At 33.3% G+C, this 9,191-nt stretch overlaps 2 protein-coding genes across 2 annotated transcripts; one reads left to right on the forward strand and one right to left on the reverse strand.

Annotated features, from left to right (window-relative positions):
* The first annotated feature begins 271 nt into the window (after positions 1–271).
* On the forward strand, positions 272–6,075 carry LOC117155443 (folliculin-interacting protein 1). Its single transcript, XM_033331384.2, has 12 exons — positions 272–407; positions 1,407–1,578; positions 1,692–1,781; positions 1,865–1,947; positions 2,044–2,114; positions 2,220–2,339; positions 2,442–2,673; positions 2,758–3,087; positions 3,149–3,233; positions 3,302–4,602; positions 4,681–5,137; positions 5,256–6,075. The coding sequence occupies exons 1-12, from the start codon at positions 307–309 to the stop codon at positions 5,466–5,468; spliced, it is 3,255 nt and encodes a 1,084-aa protein (XP_033187275.1). The 5' UTR covers positions 272–306; the 3' UTR covers positions 5,469–6,075.
* A 130-nt stretch (positions 6,076–6,205) lies between these two features.
* CCT4 (chaperonin containing TCP1 subunit 4) lies at positions 6,206–9,170 on the reverse strand. The gene is made up of 9 exons (XM_033331387.2): positions 8,804–9,170; positions 8,423–8,475; positions 8,253–8,342; positions 7,919–8,170; positions 7,737–7,832; positions 7,495–7,656; positions 7,065–7,409; positions 6,732–6,983; positions 6,206–6,637 (listed from the first exon to the last, which is right to left on the reverse strand). Exons 1-9 carry the CDS (start codon positions 8,910–8,912, stop codon positions 6,392–6,394), a joined length of 1,605 nt encoding a protein of 534 aa, XP_033187278.1. The 5' UTR covers positions 8,913–9,170; the 3' UTR covers positions 6,206–6,391.
* Between the last annotated feature and the right edge of the window lie 21 nt (positions 9,171–9,191).

Raw genomic sequence — 9,191 nt, forward strand, 5'->3', positions numbered from 1 at the left:
TTTCTCCCATGCTTATCACTTTATCGGTATTTTTGTCGACATTCCAACAAACCGGTTTCATGAGCCGCAATTCGTCCAATGAATTGTGTTAGCGGAGGACGGGAACAGCCGGGAAAACATTCCATTCGGATGTCGACCAAACGATACACGCTAATCTCGAGCAATCATATGACTCCTCCGCACGTGACTTTATTTACAGTTGACTGATACTCGCGAACATGTATGGTGCAGTTCCCTGTGACATGATAGACCGAAAACGAAACAAAGTTAACGAGCAATGCGGTAGCTATAAACGGTCGTTGGTTTATGATGCCTTTGTTTGATAAGCTGTTTCCTTCGAGGAAGAATTTCAGGAATAAAGTACAAACCATCGTAGCATCGAACGTCGAAACAGAAGAAAATGATAGGTAAGAACAGCCCATTTTCTTTCTTTTTCATTTTCAGGTATACGTCGTTATTTTTCTTCATTCATTTTGCTCGTTTGGGCCTCTGTACATCGTCATTTCTCTATATTTATCGATCTTATTCACTGCATCGATATCTATTAGTGACATAGCGTATATCGATCATCTATCTCTTGGTTGCCTTCTGTATTGTCCTTACAGTTATTTCGTGCGACTTTTGTCACGAGATGATTGATTTTTATTGAAAAGAGAAACAAGAAATATTTTGGTCGCAAAATTTTGTAAGGATTATGTTTCTAATCTAACTTAACCTATTTTCCGTTAGGTCCATTTCTATTTGACCGTTGGCGGGAGACATAATCTTGTCGCTGACATACTCGTGACTTGGCTTATATATCGAACCATGAAATTGACCTCTGTATTATATATATCTTTACGAATATTTCTTGTGAACATCCTTCATTTATTTAAACATTTACACACGCATTTGAATTATTTTTTTATATTATGTTGTAATAAAACAGAGATTATATCTTTGTTGAGATGTATCCTACTACATATGTATATGTATGGTTTATGATGGATATTAAACAAAAATATAACAAAAATAGATTATGTATTAAATATTATTTGGATCTTGTATGTACAATAAGAAAATTGTTTTTGGCAAACAATCATGAGATTGTTATAACATTTAAAATTAACACCTGCTATAGATTAAAAAGTTATGTAAGAAAAACTAACTATATTATTTCAGTATAATATTAGAAGATCACAAGTTAAGATTAAGATATTGTTTGTTAAGTCATTCTCCAATTTCTTAAATGTATAGTCATATATGAAGCAATAATATTGTTTAACTATACTTATAATTCGATATAAAAATATATTATTTTTGTACTGTTTGTTACCATATCTCTTTTATGAATTATAAACTAATTCTCTACTTATTTACATTATTGTGTCAAATACACATTATCGTGTGATTTTGAATATTTGCAGAAACTCCGCGTTATACATTGGGGCAGGTCAAGTTCGGATCTTACTATTCCGAGAGTGTGAATGGCGCGGGAGAAAACTCCTTTTTGATTCTCTTTCCTTGGAGAAAAGATGGTGTAAAAATAAAACAGCCACGATTAATCTTAAAAAGAATACCGGCAATTCGATGTTCGAGGTAACAAATAATAATTGAAAAAGAGAAACACAATTTTTAGTCAGGTTTTAAATACTTTATAATTAAATATATGATGTATTATACGCTTAATATGCATAGTTGTAAATTTCTAGCAAGAAAGAATGGCCGAAGACGACGTAAGCTTATTGAGCGAAATGGTATTCGGTACTGTGGCGATGACGTACAGAGGATCATCATTTAAGGTAAAATAATATATTAATATTAAAAATATAAAATGTGTGCCATCAACATTTTAAGTACTTTAATTTTTATGTTTATCTTTAAGATCCATTCAATGAATTCATCATCTTGCATCATGTGCACAAAAGTCTTCCCTGCTACAGAACACAACATATGCAAACAGCAGACGTAAGCATATGCGTTCGTAATAAGACAGTTATCGATTTCATGTTACGATTGATATATTGATACAAATATTTGATTTATTACTCAATCGTGTTTCAGCGAGAAAGTCTCGGACGAAGGATTGGGTCGTTCCGTGAACTTGGATTCTAACCCCAGTATGCGAACACTTTGTAGGTAGCAAGCTAATATCACTGAGAACTAATATCACTGTGGATTAAATTCAATCCAATTGAAACTAGGATTTGATGTACATATGTAAAAACTTCATTTTCCAGTATCCCGACCAAGTTCTGGAAATCTATCAGGATCCGAATTAAACACTGGTGTCAGAAAAAATTCTACTTGCTCTAGCACCGGTAGTGGGTGGAATATAGACATACCACCACCGACAGGGAGTAAGTTCAATTCAAGCCAAATATATCGATTTGAGCCGAAGTAGAAGCGATCCATCATCGAAAGGTGTTTATTGTTCGGAATGTAATACGATATTAATTCAGGTTCACAGTCGTTGGAGAGCAATGGATCCTCTGGTATCGGTAGCCTTTCGAGTTTACGTCGAAGGTGGTTAAGAGCTGCTTCCACTTCTTTAGCCCGATTAGATTCTGATGATACATTTGGAATGCAGTACTGGACCGAGAATGGAAATGATAATAAAGAGATTCATACTAAACGTCATAAAACGAGACTCGGATTAACGATGTTGGTCCAACTAGCCGAAGGCCATGAGAGGTTGAAATTTAGTTAGAGATTATTATAATGAATGTTTTAATTATTAATTTCATTCATCTTGGATTTCTCTGGTTTGCATTACAGAAGAATAGAGACCTGTCTGTTAGAGCACATGGCTCTATTGGAAGGAATGCTGGATCGTTTACGATATTTCTGTATTGAATCGGCTAGTATCAGTGCTCAAAATAAAGGAATGCAGCTTCCTGAACGGCTTTATAGATCTTCGCAATTCATTGTTTCGTTATTGCGTTTACTTACAAATATTGATGCGGATTTAAACTCTCGCACACCCTTGCTATGGCATGATGTGCTACTTAATTCAGTGAAAGTAGAGCATAAGATAAGTGCGCTGCATCGTAGTTTAGAACAAATGTGTCAATTGTTGGATAATATCGATACAAAATCGAGTAACTTGTAAGTATTTCAAGGAAAGATATCACACTTTCGAATCTAAATTAACATTTATATATTTTAGTTTTTTAAGTACTGTCGTCACTGCTGTTCTAACATATCATCTTGGTTGGATATATACTACACTGCCAATCCATGATCGACAATTGGTAAGCAATTTGGGCCTTTTTTTTAAATTGAATTATATAAAATGCATCAATTACATATTTATTTTTAGATGGAAAAATTAGGCACCTGGTATCCTTGTAATCCACTATGGGTTCAATTAGGTGATTTATATGGTGCACTAAGTAATCCCATCAGGGTAGCGCATACAGTCGTTGCAGGCGATCCTCAAAAGGTCGATTTGATTAATTCTGTTTTATCCTTCTTGTCGTACTTCATCCGTAGTGGAGTAGTACAGAAACGACAAGAATATTGTAACGTTACTGAAGAAGACATTCAAGAAGCTGCAAGTCTTTTAGAACAAGCGAGAATAAAACGCCCACATTTATTCACTACGAAAGCAACAACTAACGATCGAGAGTCTATGATTTCCCGACGTGTGTTATGCACATCTGCTCGAAAAAAAATTGCCGTACAAGAGCTTTCGTATGATGCAGAAGATGATAACGCTATTATGCAACGCTCATATCCTGAATACAATGAGGGAAGATTAAGAGTAGAAGGATCTATTAGCTCTCTTAAACGTAGCATCACGATGGAATCAAATCTTGATTCATTTATGCTGAAAACATTTGAACCTGAAACAGACACGAAATTCATTTTGAAGAAACTTCCTCGCGATGATGACGGCTATGAAAAGAGCACCGTCAACGAAAGAACTTGTACATCAAGCAAAGTTAAAATAGTAGTGAGCGAAATTGCACCACAAGATGTCGACTTGAGCAAGACTGGTATGCAACAGTGTCCTGAATTTTCGCTACGTAATTTTGAAAAGAAGGTGGAAGATAACGACTTGGATGAAGCATATACGAATTCTAAGATAGATGTTTTTCAAGATTTTGACGATACATGTGTTGATACATTGAAATTATACTCTAGCAGACCAGAATTTGAAACTGGTCAAAGTACAGATAACGAGATGAAAAATTCCCATGTTTTCTTCACTCTAGGTGATGAAGAAAAATCTGTGAAAACATTATCACGACCGCGACTTGGATACAATTGTCAGTGTTCATATATGTTCACACGAGTACCGAGCACGTCTGCACAGTTGCCGGAAGATGTATTGAGAAAAATTATTCAAAGGAACTTCCCTGAATCATCCAAGAGTATTCATCCACCAGGAGCAGTATCAAGATCTCTGGGATTTTGTCAAAGGTGTAATAGGCAAGGTTACGTACCTCCACAAAATTATGATAGTTGCAAACAAGTTCTAGAAACCCCTACTAACGCAACAGAAGTGTTACGTACTTGCGGTAATACCGTGGGTGATGGAAGTGTTGGATTATCTAGATCAAACAGTCTAGAAGCTTTGATGGAAGCTAACAGTGTCGTCGAATTGCCAATGCCGCGGTTTGTGTCATGGACTACAATAAGCATTTACATAGCAGTAAATGAGATTAACTGAAGATCAAAAATTTGTAATTACAGGACAAAAAAAATGAAGAAGACTGGTTCACACCAGGACACAGGCTTTACAAAGACACTCTTACAAAACACAATAAAACCCACAGAGTCACAGGGATTAAATAATTCTGAACCATCCTATACATGGGGTTTAGTTCTACAAGGTTTGCCAAAGAAGAAAAAGAGGAGAAGAAAGAAAGTTGTCCAACAAGAAGCAAATAGGAATGACTATGAAATAGATAAAGAATTGTGGTACTGCATACGTGAAGAATGTCTTGCCAGTGTACGTTTTCCGACTATTGATCAACCAATTGCCGAATCACTTTGTATTTTAGCGGATTTAGATACTTGGCATGTTGGAATCATATCCAATAATATGCCTTCACATACTGCACCGTTACCAGTTGGGATGTCAAGGCTCGTTGCCAATATGCTGGAAGGCTTTGCTTATTTATGGCGGAAATATCATTCAGCTTCACAAGTAAGAAATTGTTTGACTTCGATTATTAGTTTATATAAAAAATGCTTTACTCGTAAAGATGATGCTGTAACACGATGTGTACTCTATTCATCTTTTACTATTTTTCCTTAAATTATAGTGTATAGGCATATTGGAAGCAAAACTAAGAGAAATGTGGCTAAAAAGTGAAACATTGGCTGAGATGTTATTAGCAACAGAAGTATGCGATGCCAATGTTGCAAGTTTGACACACGCTCTCGATCTCGATGCAGCAGATATACCACTTTTGCTCGCAGTTGCAACTTCCCACTCTCCTGAGATAGGCCAGAGGTTTGGTCTTACACTTACTTGACTATATCTTATTTTTATCATGATTTTTACTTTAGGGTATAAAATCCTTTTCTGTCCAATATAGCAAAAGCTGTAAAGTATTTCACTATTTCTTTATAAAATATGGTTGTAGATTGTTATTGTTGTATTGGGTAATATATCCCAATAAACCATGGTCCGTTCTCTAGGTGAAAAAGATATATGAATGTTTAAACAACTTTTTTAACTACATTAAGATCAAATGTTTGTATATGTTTTAAAATGTTTTAATTTATTGTGCAATATGTAAAATCATCTAATTTTTGCATTTAAATGTTAATATTTGAATATATATTTTATAATAAAAAGATTTTAGAGAATGTTTAAAAATTATTTAAATTATCAATATATTAATATTCGAAGGACGGATAACACATGGTTCATTAATAAAGAAGTAACATGATATTTAATGTACAAAAAAAGCAAAATATAGTCTTTTTTTAGAATAATTGCGGAATTATATGTTTAATATTATTGTAAAATAGCTATATATATGGGAACTATACTTGTTTTTTTACACCATATAAAAGAATTTTGATTTATACACCCTGTAAGAATGGATAATAAAACTTAATTTTTATACTTCCATATGTCCTGTTCAAAACATTGTAATCTTTTTTTCATCATTGATTTTCAGATCTTCAAAGAAATTATTTCTAGTCGTCATAATTTCATATATTTTCTAGTAAGCACTATATTAAGGAGAGCAATATAGGACAGTTTTTTTTAGAAGCAGATTGACTTTATTTTGAAAGAAATAAAAGAAATTGAGAACGTTAATAAGCAATTTGATTTCATTAATTTAACAAATTGTAGATTATAAAGTCAACATAGTTTCAGCAGCATTTCTTAATGGAGAAAATATTTGCAGTGCAATTTAGATGTAAAATTCATATTCTCTATAAATTACTGGTTTGTATTCACGATATCATCAATCTTTAATATGCTGCGGACAGTTTCCGAAGCTAGTGTAATGGCGCTTATAGAAACTAAAAGTGGTTGAATCACATTTTCTTCCAAGATATTAGTAATTGAACCTTTTCGCACATTAATACCAGTAGTATGTTCACCCTTAGCGTGTCGGTTTCGAAGTTCCGTTACAGTTGCAATAGGATTCAATCCGGCATTTTCCGCTAGGGTTGACGGAATTGTCTATAATATTCACAAACATATATTTGAAAAATATGTTAAAAGTTTGCACGTATATTTAGTAGCAAATACAAATTATAAAAATGATATAACTCACCTCGAATGCATTTGCAAAAGCTTTAATACAATAAGCATCAACGCCCGATAAAGTTTGTGCATATGCTCCTAATTTTAGTGCAAGCTCTATCTCAGGTGCTCCTCCTCCAGCAATTAGAGCTTTTTGTTTCACTAAACAGCGTACTACACATAATGCATCGTGCAATGAACGTTCCGCTTCTTCTAAGACCAATTTATTACTACCTCGTACAAGAACTGTCACTGTTGGTCCAGGATTTTGTATTTTAGTGATCTGTAACAAAAAGAAATAAATAAATATTTATAAAAGAAGACATTAGTATTTTTAAAAATAGTCATGTTTTAATCCATTAACCTTAACAAACTTAGAGCTTCCAGTCTGTACTTCTTCACATAATTCTGCATTAACAAGATTATCAGCGACAAAATGATCTAATGACGCGATTGGTCTACAACCTAACGTTTTACATACGAATGAAATATCCTCACGTTCAATGTCTTTAATCACCATAACTTTGATTTTATCTAAAAAGTGTATAGCTAAATCACTGACAGCGTCGCGAAGAATGGATTTCTGTACTAAGAGTACATTGCAACCAGCTTTTTTAATTTGCTTCACGATATTTAATATGTAAGTTCTTTCTTCCTTCAAAACACGATCCATTGCAGCGTAATCGGATACGATTACATTATGATCCATCTGAAGCAATAAAAGAATTTTACTTATACTTATGTATAAAGCTTCTTAAATTCATGTACATATTTCTTTATTTCAAATTACTTACGTCCGTTTTAGGTGGAGAAATGCAGAATTGAATTAAACCTATTTTTGCTTTTTCAATGCGTTTCGGTCCATTAACATTACAAGATTTTTGTGTAAATATTAATCCTTCTACAAGTTCGGTGTCTTCAACTGTACCTCCTAACTTCTTGATTACTTTTATGTTCTATAAATGTAATAGTGTTATTAAGATATAAACTTAATACATTTACTGTAGTAATTTAACTTGTATACTGATTTTCTTACATTAAGATCTACAGCAATTTCTTTCCCTTCTTCGGTAACTTTTAATACTGCATCTACAGCAAGTGGTGCTAAAAGGCTTGATTGTTGAAAGACAACCTTAAAAGAAAAGAATTGCATAATTTCAATTTCATAATAGTATTTGAATTACAGTTTATAATTAATATATACATCTTAAGATATACCTTTGAGTTTAAAGAGGTTGCTGCAGCTCTAATCAGTGATTGTTTGTCTTTTAAATCAACAGGAATAGACATATTTGTCAATATTTCTACAGCTTTAACTGCAGCTTTTTGGAAAGCATCGCTGATTAAAGTAGGATGTATTCCCTTTTGCAACAAACGCTCTGCAGCTTCTAGAAGAGAACCAGCCATAACAACAACACTTGTAGTACCATCTCCAGCTTCAATATCTTGTGCCTTTGATAATTCAACTAACTGAAAACATCAAAACAAATGAAAAACGCATAAAAATTATTTAGAAAATTCTTAATGCTTCCGATATTAATAAAAAGATTACCATTTTTGCTGCAGGATGTACAACATTCATTTCTTTTAAGATTGTTGCACCATCATTTGTAATTGTAACTTCTCCGTTCCCAGCTTGAATCTTAACATACAAAATGAAATATTTCAATTATGTATAAACAAATTAAGTCAATAAACTTAATTCTAATGTATGAATTTTACCATTTTATCCATTCCTCTAGGACCAAGACTGGTACGAATTGCATCACTGACAGCTGAAATATTGATATTAATATGAAACTCCCATTCACAAAAATGGGCGAAACAAAGGATATTTTATGTTAATAAAATGTAAAATTGGACCTACATCCATAGCCTACAATTTTACTTAGATATATTTAAAGTGTTTTTAAATAATTAAAACTGCACTCTGTAAGCTATATAGTGATAAATTTTAACTTTTTCTTCAGATTAACGATGACAAAATAATTCGGTTACGGTGTATTGAACATGACTATATAAGGTAAGATTTTTGTTGGCCTAAGAAATAATTAATAAGAATTGAAATACTTCAAAAATATATCAGTAGCATTATTTATTCACCTTTCGCAGCATTGATATTGCTGCTACGAATATCTGTTGGTTTACTTTTATCTTTATAGGCCTGTCCATGGGCGCTTCGTCCATCGCCGCTTGCCGTTATTGCCGTCATTCTCGACAAGTTGGTCACGTTTTTTAGGTCCGGTTGATTACGAAGTTTGTACGCGAGTTTGTAAGGAACTTCGTTCCTCTGAGTATTGGAGATGATTTCTCGCGACACTTTTCTTTACAATATTTTAAACTCTTATAGGAAATAGTTAATTCTCTCAATGAGTTAAAACACGCTACGCTCAAGAAACGACTGGAAACCTTAGATTATAAATTCGTAAGAATGGGTGCCGGGTAACACTATTCATTGGTAACAAGAACCATGGATCTATAATGGCAAAGA

The sequence above is a fragment of the Bombus vancouverensis genome, chromosome 12 (genome assembly GCF_051014615.1).
Source record: "Bombus vancouverensis nearcticus chromosome 12, iyBomVanc1_principal, whole genome shotgun sequence".
Classification (NCBI taxonomy): Eukaryota; Metazoa; Arthropoda; class Insecta; order Hymenoptera; family Apidae; genus Bombus; species Bombus vancouverensis.

What these genes read in the sequence shown, in the direction of transcription:
- LOC117155443 (XM_033331384.2), top strand. Translation starts at nt 307, where the DNA reads ATGATGCCTTTGTTTGATAAGCTGTTTCCTTCGAGGAAGAATTTCAGG. An exon ending in CCGGCAATTCGATGTTCGAG is followed by an intron (nt 1,579 to 1,691) that starts GTAACAAATAAT and finishes GTAAATTTCTAG; the next exon opens with CAAGAAAGAATGGCCGAAGA. An exon ending in GATACAAAATCGAGTAACTT is followed by an intron (nt 3,088 to 3,148) that starts GTAAGTATTTCA and finishes TATATATTTTAG; the next exon opens with TTTTTTAAGTACTGTCGTCA.
- CCT4 (XM_033331387.2), bottom strand. Translation starts at nt 8,912, where the DNA reads ATGACGGCAATAACGGCAAGCGGCGATGGACGAAGCGCCCATGGACAG. An exon ending in TACATCCTGCAGCAAAAATG is followed by an intron (nt 8,171 to 8,252) that starts GTAATCTTTTTA and finishes TGATGTTTTCAG; the next exon opens with TTAGTTGAATTATCAAAGGC. An exon ending in TTTCTCCACCTAAAACGGAC is followed by an intron (nt 7,410 to 7,494) that starts GTAAGTAATTTG and finishes TTATTGCTTCAG; the next exon opens with ATGGATCATAATGTAATCGT.